The following is a 20,814-nucleotide window of genomic DNA, read 5'->3' on the forward strand; positions in this document are numbered from 1 at the left end:
AAAAAACAAAAAACACAGAGGGAGATGAAGGAATCAGACATAGCTCCAGAAAACAATAGAACTCCTTCCCCTCAGTGTTTCCCTGAATGGTACAGAACATTCAGTAACAATCTCAGAGTCTGACACAGATTTCAGAACAGTCCTAACTTACCTTTGTTCTCAAGCAGAGAATGTTACTTTTTGTATTTATCAGCTTCAAAACAGGTATTTGTCAAAGCAGAAGTTAGTCATTGCTATAAAGCACGTCAGAACAATAAGCAAGTCTCGCCAGCTGTAGGTGACAAAAGAGAAGGCAGCTCCATAAAACACAGGAAAAACAGTGCACCTGAAAGATGAGCTCTTTTTCTGCAGATGCTGGGCTACCAAGGAATGGCACAAATCACACCATGTGGGGCAAGTGGCATTCAGTATTCTTACCTGTTGCTGCCATTACACATGGGGAGGGACTGCAGAATCAGTGAGTGGGGTTGGAAGGTATCTGTGGAGACAGATAATTGTCCAACACTCTGCCCAAGCAGAACGCCCTGAAGACTATATTTTGGATGAAGCAGCAGATGGACATGAATAAAACTGATTTTATCTCTGCTTCTCACATAGCTGGCATAAAAACTTTCAGAACATCGGCAGCAGAAAAGTTACACAAGTGAGATATGCTCACATTTGTTTACTGGTCAATCCAATCTAGAAACTAGATTTAATACACAGGAAAGCATACAGAACCAGTTTCTAGGTGAGATAAGCAGAGCAGTATGTAATGAACAAAGATTACACATGGCTCCACTATGTCATTATGTACTTCAAATCATTCAAAAAAAAAAAAAAAAGTGAATGAAAAGATAGAGAAGGGACCCTATTTTCACCTCTGTCCCAGCACAACCCATCCACCCAGTAATTCCAGCTCTGGTACAATCTGTCAAGTTATATCTTGCCATGGGCAAAGATAGGATAAATCAAGCAGGAAACAGGCAATATAGGCAATTATGCTTGGGCATAGCATGCCACAGATATGCAGCCATGGTCAGAGTCTCAGATGGGGACAGTGCTGTTTTCTTGTTTGACCTTATAGCAGAAGCGTCAGATGACATTTCCAATCATTTCTACTTTTCTTTACGGATCCTTACACAGAGGGAAAGGTTGAGCAAACAGTACATGGAAACTGACTGTATTTTTCCGAACTTAAAATTCTGAGACCACCTTCAAACTTCTTCAAATATGAGGATCAGAAGTTGTGCTAAGGCAAGAGAAAAGCTAATACATACAGTAGAGCACATGTCTGTACACGTACTCAGACGCTCTCCAAGATCTACATTAGTCCCTTTGCCCTCCTGTTTTCCTCACTCCCTGATTACTGAGTAGGCATCATTTCCACTGATGGATGTATTTGACTGATGACTGTGCGTGAGAACACTACACTGGTACAAGGAGGGAGGCAGGCATTCGGGTGAACAGATCAAATACAAAAACATTCAAAACAAAACAGAACAAGACTGTAAGGTCACAAACTTAATTGTTACAGCATAAACTGAAAATAATGGAAGTTGGACTTCTCAAGAACTTCACATGAAATCAGACATCAAATTTCCAAACGTACCTGCAATCAGGCAAAAGGGAAAAGATGATTAGCCACGTTACATTAAAAGGCTTTTGAAAATAGCACATTAATGCTATTTCTCATGTTAGAAGACAAATTTTATTGCAATTCAGCAAATGAGCTACACCTGTAAACTGTTTTGTATGTCCAATTCACATTTAATGTCCAATGGATTCAAATGTCACAGGAAAAATAGAAAAGGAAAACAGTACCTGGTTTTCTCATCATAATGTAAACTTTAACACCCACCCTTAAAAAAAAAAAAAAAAAAACAAGCCAGTGATTTCCCCACGTAGTAAAATATATAGTTTATAAGGTATTGATGCTTTTTCTAACAGCCAGTCTAAAGATATTAAAAATCCTACAAAGATGAGAAGTACATGTACAATATCTTCAAGTATTTTCAAGTATCCTATAGCATCTTGCACTATGGACAACAATCTTTTGACAATATACAGAAAAAGTTAGTTCTTTGAATAATTTTACTGCAGAAATAAAACCTTAACATATTTATGAATTCAAAACACATCAAAAATATGGATCTTCCAGCTAGTAGATCTCACTTCAACAATTTGAAAAATATTCTTGATAATGGAAAAAGTTGTGGAATAGTCTTCAGTTCATTAGTGTGTTTTCAGCTACAGAATGTCAGATGTTTAACTTATGGCAGATAAAGGCTTTTTTTCTTGTATAAACTTACCATAGTATTTCAAACAAGTCTTTATTAAGTTTCATTTTATTTCTGTATAAAGTATCATATCAACTCCAATAGCATTAATCAAAGAAACAAATAATTGATAGGCAACAGCCTGTTTTTTCCTCATATCAGATATCAGCCTGTAAACATGTTTGGTCAATGTAGCATTATATTTACTGCATTATGAACTACTCAATTTTATCATTATATTTCTGTATCACCTACAGACTGCATGTGTGCTCACATGACTCTCAGTGCTAAGTTAAAAAAAAAACATTGTATTTTCCCAATAATTGCAATAATAATATTAATAAAAATCACTTTCGCCACATTAACTCACACCTCCCAAACCTGCTTCCTTATTTTAGGACACTAACAGAAAAAAGGTTATGGTTGTCTGTAGCTCTTTTCCGAACAAAAAATGCAATGCAAATGTTGAGAAGGGAGATGGATTTTACAACACCCTAGCTAAAGATTACAACACTGTGACTATACCATTCCTTCTTTATCTAAGAGTCATCCAATTCTGCACGATCACATGGAAGGAGTAAATGCTGGATCCGAACGCGATTCTGTCGGACTGATGCTACATCAATGAGAGAGGGAGGCTTATTTGTGGTGAACACCAAAGAGTGATAGGAATTATGGCTGTTACTACAGGCCGAACTGCACTTGAGAGATGCCAGCCAATCCTCTTCCCAATACTTTAACCTAGGCTACAAAGAGCTATGTTCAAATGTCTGTCTTCCTTGGTGGCCTCTGAATCCAACAAAACCAGCATTTTTTCTGCTACATTCCAGAAACTTCTACTGTTCTTCCAAGTCTGAAAGGATTTGCTTCTCTGAAGTCCATAGCTAAAAACGTGCTTTGCATTTTACTGGGATTAAGCGCAGTCACCCCTGTGACGAAGTGTCTATCATGAAATGGTCCTTCCCGTGGAAAATAAAGTAACTGAGGAGCCAGGAAGAAAATCTCCTTTGCATCTGGACAACTAGCACACAGGTACCACCGCTGATGGACACTTCATTCTCAGGTGCTATCCAAAGAACCCATGTGTGGGAACCACGTGAGCGAACCCTAACCCATGTGTATCCTAGGTATCTCATTGCCGTAACGAGGCCCAAAAGATACACATCAAAGCAAGCCATCAAAACGATATTGCTGTGCCACTTAAGGTGAACAAATATGAAAAAAAGTTAGTTCAGGGTTAACTACCTCATATAAGATAAAGTTAATCCATACTTGCTCTAGGATAGAGATACGGTTTTAATGAGATCAACTAGTTTGATAAGGTCAAAACAGTTAATCCAGCCCTCTTTTCATCAGGCATACTGAGAACCTACAAGCCTACATAGAATTATTATAAATATAGCTGAAAGCACTGTATATAAAACTACTATATAAATAAGAAATGCGGGGCAAGTGTAGAAAGATTCTCCCAAAATATTAAGTTGAATACATGAAATTCTCAGAATAAAGAATATTTTTGCCCTTCCAAGACTGAAAAAAACTGCACACAGAATACTTCCATGAAATGGTACTGTAAGCCCCATGTTACAAAAGAATTCATATCCACCCAGCCTAAGGAGTGGCTTGGACGTTGCCTTTGCATCTTTATAATGCCAATCTGGCTCTAATAAAAAAAAAAAAAAAAAAAAAAGTAGTGATAAAGGAACTTCTCCATTTAATAAAGAAATAAATAGGACAAAAGTAAAAATAGTAAAAAGATTTAATACATGTGCTATACTTGTAAGTTATGGAAATGAAACTAACAAGATGTCACTAATCTGTAGGTAAAGAAAAGCTACTACAACATTGTATGAACTGAAAAACTTGGACTGTTTCTCGAAAGAAGGACAACACTGAGATAAGTTTATACAGTGGAGACCTCTTAAATACATAGTCCTGAATTTCAGTGCAGTAATTTGTAATGCTGATAATTCAGCCTGTTAAATCACATACTCACTTCAAAGAGATTTTTATCAGAGGATTCAAATGAACAGAGATGTCTTTAGGCATTCACCAATTTCCAGCTCTTCAATAAATAAAACTTTCAAAATGTTTGTTTTATTGTAGAAGTGGACTAAAGCTTTCTGCTAAAAGCAAAAACATGCCAAATGAAGCAAGCTGTGACAACAGGACTCCAGATATATCCATTCAAAAGGGAAAGAAAACTTATTATTTACTGTAATTTCAGAAAAGAATAAGAATCCTGATATAAGCAAACTAATAAAGGTTTGCCATTATTATTTTGTGGGGGCGTAAACATCTTTCTTTAATCATCTAGCATTTGGGAAGCCCATGTTCCTCTTTATTAGCAGTTAAGAGAATTACCAGCAGCAACTGTATATCGAACTTCAAAAGGATGGTTCAAGTGGAAACCTTTTTGCACCATAAATACTTATTCCAGGTTTTTGATTTAAGTGGGCTGCACTGTCAATTCTGAATTGCAACATACAATAGCCAGTTGTATCATAGAAGATTTTTTTTAAAGACAAAATTACAAAACACAATGATAGGTTAAATAAATAAAAAACATCAGTTAAAAAAGACGCTTAATTTCTTCTGTGCAATTATGTACCAATATGAAAAATATTACTTCAATCTCTGCGCACTTCACGGTTCAGTCTCCCAGAATTCACTAAAAATAATACTGACAACAAAAATAAAGGAAAAAACATGATTTGTTGACAAGTCAGTGCCTTGGAGCTATTAAAAAAGCACACATGAGAATTTGTAGTTCCCTTGCAGCAGAACAGTGACCCAACACGTTAAAAATCAAACATTGGTAATAATGTTAATATATAAAATATTAGTTTAAAAACTATAGAATGACCTTCTTAGCAGAAATGGAGTGTATATATTGGGGTCTATGACATACAGCATATCTGAAGGCAAGTTCACAAAATGCTGAAAGGCTCACTGCACATTTTCTATGGCAAGGAAATACTGCAGCTTTAAAATAAGCTGCACAATACTCATCTCTATCTCTTTCACATGAAAGTGTGTAAAAAGCAAATCAGCAAATAAACTCTAAAATAGATTTATACCAAAATCCTCTTTTTTACATTGAGTTTACAGCTTCTATCCATTTGCCTGTACTACTTTTGGAGTTTTCTTCAAGAAAAGTCAAAGTTGTATTTTAGGGCCATGAACAAGTTCACAATACAATGTACTGGCAGACAGAACTCTTGCATACTAACGTGATTCACTCCTTGTTGCTTTTTTTTTGTTGTTGCTGTTTTAAACATAGTTGTGGGTTTTTGTTTTGTTGTGGGACAAGAGGTCATATATCAATTCCTTTGACAAGAGATGCTTCCAGCGTAATGTTGAACTCCTGCAAGGTCTGCAGCACTCGAATCAATGAATTCACAAGAGTATGGTCCTTAATTAGTGCTATGTCTTCATACATCTGTGCTGTGATCGGGCAGTCTGCAAGCAGGGCGATCCAGTGATGCAAGAGGTGGTCTCTGACAAAGTGGTAATTTGGAAATAAAAATAAAGCCAAGTTAATTTCTCATTTTCAATGACATTATTTTTGTACTTTGCCTATCAACTAGACTTACCATTTTGTCCATATACTTCTATAAAGGCAAGGGGAAGCAACTATCTGTGGCACTTGTTCGGCACATCCTCATGAAAGAGAAGCATTTCTAGGCTTTTCACCCTCACATCGAAACATACGGCTCCCAGGAGGTCCTGGAAGCCCCAGGAAGGCCTGGTGTCACTGACCTGCTCCACCACCTTGGAGTCAAGAGGCTTCCTAAATAGTCCTGGTTTCTCTCCTACTCATCTCCTGCAACGAGTAGTTGGAGGGTGGGATTTCACCCAGCCAAGAGCTGAAGAGGCCTCGATGACTGATGGTTTTCTGCTTCTATCTTCCAACCTTGCTAGCTAGGAGAGGGAGGCTATTCAGACCAGTACCCTTCTCTCATGATTCAGTTGCTCAGCTCTAAGATATGCAATTGCGTATCTTAGTTTCTCCATAATTCCAATACCTTGGAACTTGGTCAGTGCCTCCTTCACTTGATTCTTCTTTCATTACATCAAAGAACTTTGTAAGTAACAACCAAACTGCAAAACCCAGCATCTGTGTGGCTTTATCTTACTAACATGCACCATATTTTTCATTTTATTAAGAGTATTAATAAAAAAGTTCCTTTATACCTGGCTCCAAGACACACCAGCATCTGAAACTTGCCATCCTTCCCAATGTTTCTAGGTGTGTTGTTGATAGCAGTGATAAAACGACAGAAATTCCTGGCCCTTGTCTGCCAGTTCTCTTCTGGGACCATTTCATTTTGCTCAAGGGTCTCATAATATGTTTGTGCTTTTTCTTAAAAGAATAGTAGAAGATAAGTTTCATCAGGGTAATAGCAATCCTAAAATAGCTGAAATACTGTGCTCCAGTGCTTGTAATAAAGTATTACGCACAATGACCTTCAAATTTAGATGATTACATTTAAAAACACCTCACTGTATAATGCTTTCCCCATAAGTTAGGGCACAAATCCATAACGCTATATGATACCCATATCTGAGAAATAGCAAATCAGCACAAAGTCAAAGCTTGTCCATAAGTTTCCTAGGTGATTATGTCTAGGCTTTTTTTTTTTTTTTTTGTCACTTTAGTTGTTCCCTCTGTATAAAACTGGAATTCCACTTCCTTTCCCCTGAGCAGAGCTAAAGTGATTTTAGTATCTAACTTTGTCATGCTACAGTAATATGACAAAATAAGGTCAAGAATTATGTTGAAACACCTATTCAAAAACACAGAAACACTATTAAAAGTAACTCATTTTCTGTGCACTTCTTGTGTATTTGCTTCTGTGTATTTTTTTTTTGCCTATTTCTTTGTGTATTCAGTTGACTTATTCAGCACTGTGACAAAGGAAACAGAGCATGGTTTGAAAAATATATGCTTATAAACCCCTTATTACAATGTCCACTAAGTACAAATAGCACTAGATCCACTTATGTTTTATAAGGCAATTCAACCTCTTAAAAGCACCATTTATTGCTTTCACAATGCTGATTTACGAACAAGGTGGCCATATGCCAACTCACCACCTTATTTAAAAACTTCCACGCTAGGGAATTTTACACCACTGCTACTAGAAGGACACAGTCCAATTACTGTGCAAGTACAGTGTCAACTCTGGCACAAGACAGATACTCTTTCAACAATACGAGGACATAAGAGCTCTTAAAGCATTTCATCTGCTGAGATGCCTCTGACAAGTATTTTGTTCACACCAGCTGAGACACAGTGGCAACGATAAGGAACACAGATGGATATGTTTCAAAGACACAAACAGGCTCTGTTATGTTTTCATCACACTTACCTAAAAAGTCCCAAATAAAGACATTTTTGAAGAGCCTGGGTGATTTAAATCCATGCTGAAACACTTGCTCAAGAGCTGAAACAAGTCCACTTTCTCCACACAGCAAGAGCGTCAGACTACCTCTCTATCAAACGCACACAGAAAGCACAAGCATTTATCTCAGTTCGGCAGTTAAGACACAAAAAGTATCATATGTGTTTATTAAAGCAGGTTTTAAATGAACAGATGCCCAGAGTTGCAATATACTGCCAGTCAGTGACCCCAGACAGGATGGCCCACTTCTCTTAAGTCCTTAGCATTCAAAAATTAGTTGATATCCTTAAGAATGAGGCTAAAGAAAGCAATCTCTGGGCCTCGCCATCATCAAATGAAGCCACAAAAAGTGTCATTTCCAGGGTAGACTTTCATAGGAAACTGGAGTTTCTTTAGGATCTTTGGAAAGGCCTTTAAGCTCTTCCAAACTCTCCAATCAAATTCCTTTCACAAAGCCCAATAAAATAGGGCTAATAGGGCTGCTACTAAGATGGTGAAGGGCCTGGAGGGGAAGATGTATGAGGAGAGGCTGAGGTCACTTGGCCTGTTCCTCCTGGAAAAGAGGAGGCTGAGGAGAGACCTTATCACGGTCTACAGTTTCCTCACGAGGGGGAGTGGAGGGGCAGGTGCTGATCTATTCTCTTTTGTCACCAGTGATCGGACCCAAGGGAATGGTGTCAAGCTGTGACAGGGGAGGTTCAGGCCGGGTATCAGGAAGAGGCTCTTCACTGAGACAGTTGTCGCACACTGGAATGGCCTCCCCAGGGATGTAGTCACGGCACCAAGCCTGTCGGAGTTCAAGAAGCGTTTGGACTGTGCTCAGTCAAATGGTCTGAATTTTTGGGTAGACCTATGTGGTGCCAGGAGTTGGACTCGATGATCCTTATGGGTCCGTTCCAACTCAGGATATTCTATGATTCTATGATTGTGAGCAGGTTTTACCTACGATAATGACCACTGCACAGGAAGTTCACGTTTTCCTTTTTTATGAAGTAGTTATGATCACAGGTCCACTGTATCAAGTACCTTAGACTTTCAAGAAAAACAACACAATGCAATTTTTGCAATGCAAAAATTAGGGAAAGAATAATAATTCTTCTTTAGATGACTGGGGTAAGTTCTGTTCTGCAAAACCAACGCATGACCACTTGGGATTACTGTGTAAGTATGCTCAGCAATCAGAATTAGACTGAATATGAACTGTCATGCTACCTGAATTTAGGAAAGGTAGGTGCAGAAAGAATGAGAAGACCAATTTGTAAAAAATTAAAATAATGACTTCCAAGGGATATCCATATAGTAGGCAGCACTACTCTATACCACTCTTTCTCACAAAGGCTGGACTTCAACACTTGGGACAAAGGCACACTTCTTAAGCTTGTTTCAGGAAAAAACTGCTGTGCCAGCTAAGGTGATTATACATGTATATATAACTCAGAATTGTAACTCAGAATTGTCTTTAACAACATTTCTGCTTTGCTTTGGTCTTTTTGTTCGTTTTTAAACACTCCATTAGTTTTCATATTAAAAGTGGCCAAGATAGTGCAAAACAGACATAAAAACCCTTTATTACTCTCAATGAAGATAAAACAGCAGTTAATCCAGAACAAACTGAACAGGAAGCAACATTACTGAAAGTGGTACAGCTAGAATCTTGGGCAGAATTTTGCTCACAATTTCAAATACCACAACATTAGATTTAAATCTAACTGAATACTCCAGTTAACAGCAAAAAGGAGGTACTTGACGATTTACTATTTCAATTACCTAGTATCCATATCTCATTTTTGCTCTACTTAAGGAATTTTCAGACACAGATGGCTGTTCCTTCAAGTTCAAACTTTTCTGTTATGTACTCTCCAACACTTACTAATGTGAGTTTCAAGACAGGAGTGCCACTACACAGACAACACAAGTCCTCACCTCTTTCTCTGGCTTGTGGAAATGCTTGACAATACCATTGACAGCTTCACCAATAGCTTCTTGTATCTGGCCAGTATTTAACTCTGAAAAATACAAAATACTTCCAATCACTTTGTAAATGCTTTAAAAATTGTACCTGTGCATGAGAGATAAGGCATATCACAAAAGAGAAGAGGCATACAAACCAATATAACTTATGCTGTTAGTGAAAAGGTGATGGATTATTGGCAATAGAAATCCAAGTCTATTTTTACTAACTGTGGAGGAGGTAGAATTGGAGATGGTTTGTTTTTCCTATCAAAGTTATAACTGCGATGTTTCAACACAACAACAGATAGAAAGAGTATTTACATAATTACATGATTTTGCAGACCCAGGCCCAAAGATAAGAAAAGGATATATTCCTCGATTACAACCACCAAATCCAGGCATCTTGGAAATACATCTTGTGATAGTTCCCTGTAAACCCATGGATGCTTGGGAGCACAATAACCACCTGACTTATCAGGAATAGGATAATCGTAGAACAGTGATCTCAATAAAAAACTAACATCCACGAACAGAAACCACTAGCAGGTGTTTTCATCTGTGAAGGGCAGGACAACAAATTTCTGTCTTCTTCCACTGTAGTTGTTTCACAAATGAAGGACAAGAAAACAGAAAAAAATAGTAGGATAGCTAAGCACTACATCAGAAGCCCAGAGACATCTTCCTTCTGCCTTTGGAGACATTCAGAATTTGAGTAGATACAAATCTGAGCAACCTGTTCTAACTCAGAAGTTAGCTCAACTCCCTGCTCAGAATCCAGCTAAGTGAGCTTCACAGGTCCTCTCTAAGCTGTGATTTTAAAATACAGGAACATCTCCAGTTGCTGTTTGCAAGCAGCTTTCCACAAATAATGATGTAAAACCTTACAAGACAATCCCCAGCACTCACTTGGCTTATTGTTCGGTGATATAGTGACAAATCTTCTGATCATGCTTGGTGACTGCTGCAAAGGAGGGGTTCGACACTGCCGCTCATCAACCTCAGTGTTGGAAGTCAACAGCTCTCCCACCAGGATCCTTTCTAAGCTGCCATCATCCATTCCCTTTCCAAGCCACCTTCCACAGGGAAACCTGAGAACATTAACCAGATATTTCGATCAAGTCTTTCAACCCAGACTCAATTCCATGGTAAACACTTTCAACTGCAGTTGCAAAAAATCCAAATTCTGCTACTATATTTATTAGAAATACTTCACTCTAACAACTAATGAACAAATTCTTGGATGTGGGTTTTGCCAGCAGAGGGAGCAAAAGTAAAACAGCTTTTCAGCTCCAGGTTTGCCTTAAATGTCACACTAGACAATCTACAAAGCAAACTGGCAGATTTTGCCTTGTGTCCTACATGTAGTGCATGAGGGCTGTAGAGAGAAGAAAGAGAAGGGAAAGATCCACAATGAACTACACTTTCATTGAACACTTCACATAGCTGGTGAGACAACGCACACAAAAAAACACCATTAAATAAATTGCTTAAATACCAAAACACCAACAGTTACATTGAAATTGGGATATTAAGTTGGGTACTAGAAAATACGCATTTATTTGCTCATTACCACTTTCTGTGAACCGATGCTGATGTCAGTTTAACTAGCTCAATCAGAAAACTGAATAGCATCCAAAAATAGTCTGAATAGCATCCAAAAATAGTATCTTGCTTCTTCATTTAATTACAAGTAAGCTTGCATAAAGAACTGAGTAGACTTACCCACCAGTTTCTCATCAACATGAGTAAAAAAGTATCTCTAAATAAAAGACAAGTCACTAAACCATGCTGTACTTAACACAAATTAAATTAATTCCTACTGTAAGTCTTGTTCCTTTACTTTCACCATGCAAATACAGGTTTCTAACATTCATTAGCCCTTGTATTCAAGCTTGTGTTCAAACTTCTCTAACAGAGCACTCAGCCGTAATATAAAACATCATCCATGTTTGGTGAGCAGCAAGCTAACTTGCTGTTTCTGCCTGGGGCTCAAGGCAGATTCTTTTCAAGATGTGTAACAGTGAACTCATCTTCTCCACCAATATTTGGAAGGTAGACATGAGCATTTGCAAACTGAAAACTGTTTAATTTTGTAAGAATCACGACTTGTTTAATGCCAGAAGCCAAATGACCTTTCTGTGCCTTCAGGTAGCAGCATCTGTAGACAGAGTCCCAGGAGGTAAGACCTTTCTAAGCAAACAAGCCCTCTTATGCTGGCTTCCTGCATAAATTCTACTTACCCAACACGAAATGTCAGGATGATACTTACTTGTAAGTATGCCCTGTTATTTCATTTCTGACCATAACATATTCAACTAGCCATTTGGCATACAGCCCTGAGTTATCATGTCCTATTTGCACTGTGGTCAGTTTTCCCAGGTTCTGGCACTGCAAATTAAACAAAGAATTTGTCAGTGTAAACAGTAGGAGAGAGGACGAGTAAACTCTTGGAGAAAATGCTGACATAGGTCATCAGAAGTGTGGTGCTCTTCTTCTGACTGAATGACCCATCCTGGGCTTTTTAGGGGTAAGTTGCTTTATTTATTTTTGTTTGTTGTTGCTTTGTTTTTTTGTTTTTTTTTTTTGTTTTGTTTTGTTTTGTTTTTTCTTAATACTGTGTTGATCAACAGAGAGCAAGACAAATTTTATTTTTCATAAGTCTTATCTGTCAATGCACTAAGGATTTGTCAATGATTTTGCTGTGCATAGTATTAAATATGGATTAAACTTGGTAATGTACAAACACAGGAGTATTTGTGAGTAACCACAAAGACCACAGATACGAAATGTACTACAAGATGATACCGCAAGGGGAGAATTTAGAACTGAATGAAAAAACACCTGAACTATTCTTGTTTCAATTGATACAAACCTCAAAAGTCATTTCTAGTATGTTCCTGGGAATCTGCAGGACTCCTGTTTCACCCAGTTCTCCTGAGATACATATCCAAGGATTGGCTGTAAACATCGAACCACCAAGTTTCTTGCTAGGAACAATCAATATATGGTATGGTATCACTGCAAACACAAGAAGAAATAACACTTCAAAAGTGAAAAAGGAAAATAATGTAATTTTTTTTAAATGAACAGAAGAGAAAACGATATACTATTAATCCATAACAATCCTTCACTACCATGAAATGTAAGAAAAAAAAAAACCACACTCAACACACAAACATAAGAGTTCCTATTTAATCATACCAGCACTTACTTAGTAAACACTTACTGACAATCAGGAAGTGTACACATTAAGAGTCATTAAGAAGTACAGCTGATAGCAAAATACCATCAAATGACAGAAGAAACACGGATTAGACAATGTCTCCATATGGATATAATCATTTTTTCATTTTCCAGTCTCAAAACATATGATGAAGATAGTTATTTGTCCCCAGCTTAGTGACAAGGAGGTAAGGACAGTATCCGTGAATACAGGACTAGGTTGTAGCTCAGCATGCAACTCAGTGCTCAAATACAAACTGCCTGCTTTTGCGTGTGCATACATAAACACTACACAACACTAATTCCCACTCAGCTAGTAACCAAAGCCTTTATCTGCAGGGCTTGCTTGCAGGAGTATTCATTACAGTGGCTAAACACTTTCAGTGAAAATACCTAACAATACTGCAAGTTCTTCTGTACCATGCTGCTCTTAATTATGCTAAGATGATTTGATTTTAAAAAGAATAAACAACTTTTTCCTCCCCTTTAACTGGCACCACATGCATTCTCAAATGTTTTCTGGTCCCCTGGTCTACCAGTGCCTAATTCAATACACCACCTGAATTAAAGCTCCTTCTTTGACTCAAGGCAGATGGAAATACAGATGTTCTTCCATCATCTAGCATCTCATACATGGCCCCCTATTAACCAAACTACTTCTATAACAAAATCCAATTATCTAAATGCTCATTGTGTTTCTTGGCAATTTAGCTTCCTTTATCATTCATAAATGGGTTACAGTTAGTATTTTTCAGCTGAGGTATTTAATACATTTCTCCCTCAACATCTCCTCAGCTGTCAGTTCCCTCAAAAAAGCATTTGGTAGTTGCCTTTTCTTAGAAGCTTGATGCTTGTGGCATTTAAGAATGAATTAAAATGCCTCCCTTTTTATTTTCTGTGCTGATAGTCTTAAAATGACAAAAGCATCCAGCAGAGCTTGTCCACAAGTCCAAGAAGTATTTCGCTTAGATTTCTGTTTGCTTTGTCTTTAAGACACAAAAATAGGAGTCATAACATAACAGCAAGGATAGCTCTTACAGTGGGGTAGAAGGGTCCCTTCACCTACCGCCAACCCCAATTTCAGCAATGCTGAAGTCTTTCTTATACCTTACCATTGAAGTCCTGTGACTGCACGCATGCAAAAAGTGCATGAGAATTCTGTAATTCATTAAAGTGTCAGCAACAACAGCTAAAAAATATCTACAGGAAGTCTTTAAAAGAAAAGAAAAAGGAAAAAAAGCACTTGAATGCATTGCAGAGTTCTGATGCAGCCCTCAGCAAGCGTTTGACTAGTTATCCCAAATTCAGAGACAAGCATGTGGCAAGCTAGGCTGAGGATGAAAAAGGGAAAGGTATTTTGTTTTCTTTTTTAACTCCTGCTATGCAACGAGCTAATATTCTTACCTTGAAAATGTACAATCCACACTGTTTTTTTGTATGGTGCACAGAAGTCCACCACAAAATTTTCTGTTGAGTACTTTTCCACATCTAAAAGGATTAAAGCTGCCTGTATCTTACCAAGTTAGAAACAAATGTCTTTAGTGACACATGGGGAAAACACTACTGCCCACCAGAAAAGATTATAGAAACAGTGATACAGCATACACAGATGGATACCAGAAAGAAAGCAGAACAGCTACACAAAAGAACATTGCTCAGAATTGTTTAGAAATTTGGATAAGTACTCAACCAGATCTGGAGATCAGAGTTCCGGGGAAAGTAAATACTTACAGATTGTTGTGAAAACATTGGTAAAGCAAAAGTAATCAACAGCATTGAATGACAGGAGATGATACAAGAATTGTTCTTTCTCGTCATCACAGCGGAGGAATGCATAACGCTTGTAGAGTTTTCTGACAAAGTAAAACAAATAATCTGTCATAGTAACAAGATGCTTTCAGTGAAATGTTTTTTATTATGCATATTTATTAGGTAAACTATGAAGAATGTGCAAGCAATTACAAACGACAAGTGATACTAGTGGAGCCAACAGTATTTAATGTGCCAAGTTATGTAGACACTGTAAGTCTGAAGTCTCCAAGTGCATCAGTCCAATATTTCACACTACTTTCTGTCACTTGAAAGCAAGGTTTAGGGTGCTCTTTCAGCCTAATTCCTCAAAAAGGGAAGAAGGATTTTTGTATTTCCTCAGGAAAAAAAAAATCTGACCTTTTTTGGCAATGTGAAACGCTAGAACTGAAGTCCTCACAAGCTAGTTCTCAGCAGATGGTGTCAGTGGACACTCATTCAGTACACAGGACACTGGACAGTTGGAAGACTCTTTTCAAAGGATACTAGGGCAAGCACTGAGGTTATCTACTTGTATTAGGTTATAAGTAATATCCCAGGGTCTTCAGGAACCCACATGTTAAGTTAGGAAATAGCTTCAATATTTACAGCATACAGCTCCTGAGATAACCAAATTCACATGCACGTAGAGGTGATGTAAACTCCTGCTCTTCCCCTTCTCCTGGGTTGAAAATTCTTTACAAGGACTGTAGAACCAGACAAAACTGCAACTTCTTTTGCATGGAAATACAAAAAGATGTAGCTCAGTAGCCCTCCCTCCCTAGTAGAGATTCTATGCAGAAAAATGTACTCTAAAGGAAAATAATCTTATACACATTACTCACATTAGCGAATTAACACTGCAAGACCTGCAACTGTGAAACCTTGATGAGATTTTACAATACATTTCAAGCAAAAATTTTGACTGGAAAATACTCTTAAAGTTTCTCACTTTCACATAGAGACCACCACCATTTTGGTTAATTATGCAACCACTAAATAGTGCTAGCATTGGTGCATTATTACAAAAGAATATGCCAAGATACATCAAAATCCAACTGAGACTAGAGGAAATACTCAAAACATCACGAATGCATGAATTAGGTATTAGAAATACTGACAGGGCAACGGATGATTGTTCCTGCCAGGAGGGCATCCTGACAACTTTCCTCAATTTCAGATATCAGTTACAAAAGAGTCTGCAAGTAGCTCACTAGCCAGAAGTCTGCAAAATGAATCAATATAAGTAACTCATGTGTGCAAACACATTCTCACTTACATAAAAAACATTAACACTAGAGAAATACTCAGTGGAAGTAAAGAAACTGAGTCTTAAATCATCATAGCCTGCCCATAGCCACGAGGGTTAGCAAGTCCAAAAATGTCTCATGGGTCACCATGTCTGTGTTTTGTTTGAACAATCTGAAGCACGTACTTAGATGGTCTATCCACAACAGTACGTGCTGTCTTGTCTTTCCAAAATAAAAGATTTCTCAGTTTACTTGTGCACATAAGGTCTCCAAATGAAACTAAATGATTTCTTTCTGTTGTCTAACTCTAGTCCCTCCACAAACTAGAAAGAAACTTGTTTTATTTCTCCTCTAATTTTCAGCAAATGCCAAATGAAGAGAATTAGTTAAATAAAATAACTAGCAACTAGTTGATTCAAAACAGAACAACCCTACATCATGGTAAATGCAAAATGATGGAAGTTGCATACCTTCCTGAACTTGGCACTGCTTCCTCTAAAAACAAAAAGTGGAAAGCACTTTTAGGCCAAACCATGTAGAACACCCTTAAGTTCGATAACTAAACGCACAGTGCAAAGGACACGGGATTACAGAAAATCAGTGTAATTTCTATGCAAGTTGCTCCTTTGCTTGTCACTTTCATTCTAAACATACTTTTGCTGTTTTCTCACTCTGTGCTGGAGAACCACAATCGGTCTGATAGATGAACAGTGCATTAGCTAGTGTTGAGAGCTTTTTTCCCTCCCCCCCACAACATTTGTTTTGCAGGGGATGAGCACTGCCAAATTCAACCTGAAATAGACCCTTCATTCACTTAATTTAGAGACAGAGGAAGCTTTACTACTTGTCCTCACTGTGTCCTTCAGCTTTTCTTTGCACACTGTTGCAAAGAAAAGAGGAAGGCTACAGCTTTATCAGGAAGTCCAGCATAATTCAACCCAAGGAAAACCTCAAGTAGTTAGCAGTCAAGGTTCTGGGCAGACATTTGTGGCACAGTGATCTTGGTAGGAGAAAAGTAAAGGAAGAGGAAGAAGAGACAGCATGGGTTAGGTTGTCTCCAGAAGAAAGTCTTCAATTAAAGCCAATTACTAGCTTTACACTTGCTACTAAAAAAAGTTTGATTGGACAAACACGAACACGAGAACCCTTGATTTCCACAACAGACCGTATGCCCAAACTTATTAGCAATACTTTTTTTTTTTTTTTTTTTTTTTAAATGAACTGGCTATACTAAATAAACCTCAGCCTGGTATTCCTGAAATTATGTAATTTGTATTAAATATGGCCTGTACTTTAGTTTGTGCAACTGTTTAAAAAATATTTATGTTTACAAAGATAATACAAAGTGCATGTGCTCTGGACATTGCCCTTTTAAGAAAACAGGCCCTTGTGTTGAGCATTTCTTTTTTTTTTTGCCTTTCAAATATGCATATTTAAGAAGCACTAGCACAGATTTGACAGAGTTTAAGCCAGCAGAATTTGGAACTCTCTCAAAGTCCATTCCCCACCCGACCCCAAACTCCATACATCAGATACTTCTCTTATTTTCTTCCTATAGCAGCATCAAATGCTCTTTAAATAGCATTTTGGGTCTTAATGCTTGGGCCTTTCCATAAATTTTGTATTGTCTCATATATAAACAAAGGAATTGAAAGTTGTGTATTTTGAAATGTTTAGAAGTAATAGAAACAAAACATGGATCATCATAGCAGATATTTGACTATTATGAAACCAATTAACTTCATGTTCTTAAGCAGGATATAAATGCAAAGTCTTTACTGTGTACAAGAAGAGAAATAAACCTGCAAGACAGCTTGATTTAGAAATGTGGATAGCCATGCTCTGGCAGATTGAGATGGAAGAGTTCAGAAGATATTATCAGATCTCATATTAAGCTTATTACCCCACAATGAGATGCAAGAACTGATCAACACAGCCTCGTAGCCACCTTCATGGTGTACACCATTCATCTGCTCTCCTGAAACACACCGGAAGCTGATTGTGTCTACATTATGTTACATTCCACTGAAAGGGGCTAGGAGAATGTAATCAATAAACATGTCTCAGATGTGGAAACAGAATTGAGAAGCTAAGGAACAGTCACATTCAGAGTCACACTAACCAGAACCACAGAAGAACACCTGGATCTAACTCTACACTCTTCATATTGTGACAGAACCGCAACTAGGATCTAAGCTGCACTTTGCCATGCACTGTGAAAAAGAATAGTTACAGAGAGGGCACTGAGATAAGAAGCTTAACTCAAAGTAGTTGAGTTTGGACGTAAGACCTATTTGATTTAATCCCTACCAATTGATGAAATTCGCAATGCAAAACTGAAGAAAGTCTACTGCTGACAGAATTGATGCTGTATCTGAAGAACCCCAGAAGTAAATCCTAACAACACAACTATTTTTCGTGTGTAACGAGCTCTAGGTCACCCTGCTTGAGCAGGTGAGTTGGACTACATGATCTCTGAAGGTCGCTTCCAAGCTCAGACGTTCTGTGATTCTGAACTAGCTCATACACAGGTACAGAGACACTGTTGGAAGGCTAGTTTGTTCCATTCTTTTTGCATAATACTAAGTAAATGAAAGAATGACTTAAAAGCAAAACAAATAAAAAATCCAAACAACTAAATAAGGTTAATTATTAAAAGCTTTGCCCAAGATAAACCATCTTACTTTGTGAGTTCATGATCTGAAAGCAGCTGCTTTAGATGCCTGGACAGCAACTTCTTTTCCATGGAGAGACGAACCCAAGCTCTGGCCTTTCCAACATCTGTTTTGATCTCACTGATATTCTGGATATGCCTTAAAGAACAAAGCAAAAGATACCGCACATTATTTTCAAAGCACGATAGCTCTTTCCAACCAAGCGAGGCTGAAGAAGGGATTTTGCCACAAATGCAAAATATCACACTCACTACTGGAAAAAGAGACGTGGTCACCCTTAATATTCAACAATAGCTAAATTCCTTGCATAACTAGATGGAAAAAAATAGGAGCCTGAAAAAGAAGAATCTGCAACACAGTACCCTTTCATAAAATTCTAAAGCATGCCCATTGCTTCACATGATTTAAGAAGCATTCTGGAACTTCTCTGCAACATTTACGGCTGAGTGTTTTGGAAAATTACATACTATTTTTTACATACTATATTTTCAGTGCTCAATAGTAGCTTTTCTAAGTACAAGATGCAAACGGTATGCTCTGAAAGGACAACCATGACCTTTGGAAATCCTCAATTCACTCCTTCATACTGAAAAAAAAAAAACAGATTTGGGAAAGGAAAAAGGAGGAAAGAATAAATTTATTTTGAAGGGATTTTTAGTTTTGCATTTTTTGTTTTTATGTACTGAAGAAAGGACATCTAGCAGAAGTTACAGTTATAGGTGTTTATTCGCACTACTAAAACTGTGTTAGACAAAATCATTCCTTACATTAAACAAGTTCTTTACACTGCTTTCTTCACTGAGAAGCAAGACTTAGCTCAGAATTATACAACCAACTTGGAAATGACTAGGAAAATACATATGCTACACCCACAGCTCTGTGGAAATAAAACAATACAAAATATTACAAAAAGATGAAAATTGCTTCAGTGTAGTTCTATAAACTAGTAGCTGTGACAATGTAAAATCTCCTCAGTATGAAATATGTTTCTGTAAAATTCAGTGAAACAGTTGCACTATATACTTTAAAATGGTTCAGCAAGTTCTCTCCCCACATCCCCCCCTTGGTGTATGAATAGACAGGTGCACGCATCATGTGTGGTACACATTCTACACAAAAATAAATATGCAAGCAAGTCTCATGGGGTTTTTGGTGTGTTGGTTTTAATAATTCAAACTCACCTCATATCCTGGACGAGAGAGATTCTAAGAGGTGACATGGCTGGACTGGTATCTGACTTTCTCCTTTCTGAATCAAGAAGTATGCCTAGATCCAGAAGAACAGAATTTTCTGTTAGTGAAAACCATCTAAAGATTTTAAAAATCAATGTACGAAGAAGGTAAATTAACGCCAACTTGCATGTAGAAAGGGGTGATTAAATTTTTATTTTATTTCTTTTAAAAGACTCATGCAAGTAATGAACCCTACTGCATTCTTGCTGTTTTGGTGAGTCATAGGTTTGCAAAGATATTGTGGCAGATTTCCATTTCCAATGACATGAAAATATGATACGCTACACAGATGGTTATGCAGATCAGCACACAGTGAGCATTAATATATTAATGAGCTTAAATTCATCTGAAATTGGTATGACATCAAATGGCTTAAGACTTATATTAATCAAGTATTATTTTCTGAAGTCTACCCTATTTTATTTCATGGCCAAACTAACATTAGAAAACAGTGTTCAACATTTTACCCTGTACACCACAACCATATGTTCAACTAGTCTATCATTCCACACGCTCCCATAACATCAACAGTCTTAATTTGCAATTTAAGCAACATTATTACTCTTATCTTTCAAATTTCACTCTAGAATCTCATCATATATTGAATACAGTCCCCTGCCCTGAGTCCCAAGTCAGAAAGCCTAAGACAGGCACAACTTTCCATCTGATATGCAAAAAGCCCTGTGCACAGGACCAAGTGACATTCAGGAGACTTTAGCATGTACAAGGCCCTGTAAGTTATAGTCATGCTAAGCAATTTGCTTATAGCAATTTAAATACAATATAAAAAAAAATAAAACAAAACAATGTTCTGTCTACAAAATTATACCTTATATATACCCAACTGACACATAAAGTAGCATTTAAAAATTACGTTAATAATTTTGAAAACATCAGTGGATCTTACGTGCAGTATTACTTTTACGATAACATTTGCTATGTCAAAAATTACCATGCATTTCTTAAGTGATTTTTGCATTTTTAAATTACTTTTTAAAAAAAACATTTAAGACTACCATTTGGCTGCC

At 37.3% G+C, this 20,814-nt stretch overlaps 1 protein-coding gene across 3 annotated transcripts in view; it reads right to left on the reverse strand.

Annotated features, from left to right (window-relative positions):
- Positions 1–1,719: 1,719 nt before the first annotated feature.
- Positions 1,720–20,814, reverse strand: part of DENND5A (DENN domain containing 5A) — a 62,634-nt gene continuing 43,539 nt past the window's right edge. For all 3 annotated transcript variants that reach the window (XM_082762657.1, XM_082762655.1, XM_082762656.1), the window contains 10 exons: positions 19,736–19,820; positions 18,564–18,692; positions 14,573–14,694; positions 12,492–12,637; positions 11,889–12,007; positions 10,526–10,707; positions 9,590–9,672; positions 7,634–7,757; positions 6,456–6,624; positions 1,720–5,758 (listed from right to left, as the gene is read on the reverse strand). In XM_082762657.1, coding sequence (XP_082618783.1) covers positions 5,575–5,758; positions 6,456–6,624; positions 7,634–7,757; positions 9,590–9,672; positions 10,526–10,707; positions 11,889–12,007; positions 12,492–12,637; positions 14,573–14,694; positions 18,564–18,692; positions 19,736–19,820 — 1,343 coding nt within the window. In that variant the 3' untranslated portion in view covers positions 1,720–5,574. The remainder of the gene's footprint in view (positions 5,759–6,455; positions 6,625–7,633; positions 7,758–9,589; positions 9,673–10,525; positions 10,708–11,888; positions 12,008–12,491; positions 12,638–14,572; positions 14,695–18,563; positions 18,693–19,735; positions 19,821–20,814) is intronic.

The sequence above is a fragment of the Aythya marila genome (genome assembly GCF_965140915.1).
Source record: "Aythya marila genome assembly, chromosome: 5".
Lineage (NCBI taxonomy): Eukaryota > Metazoa > Chordata > Aves > Anseriformes > Anatidae > Aythya > Aythya marila.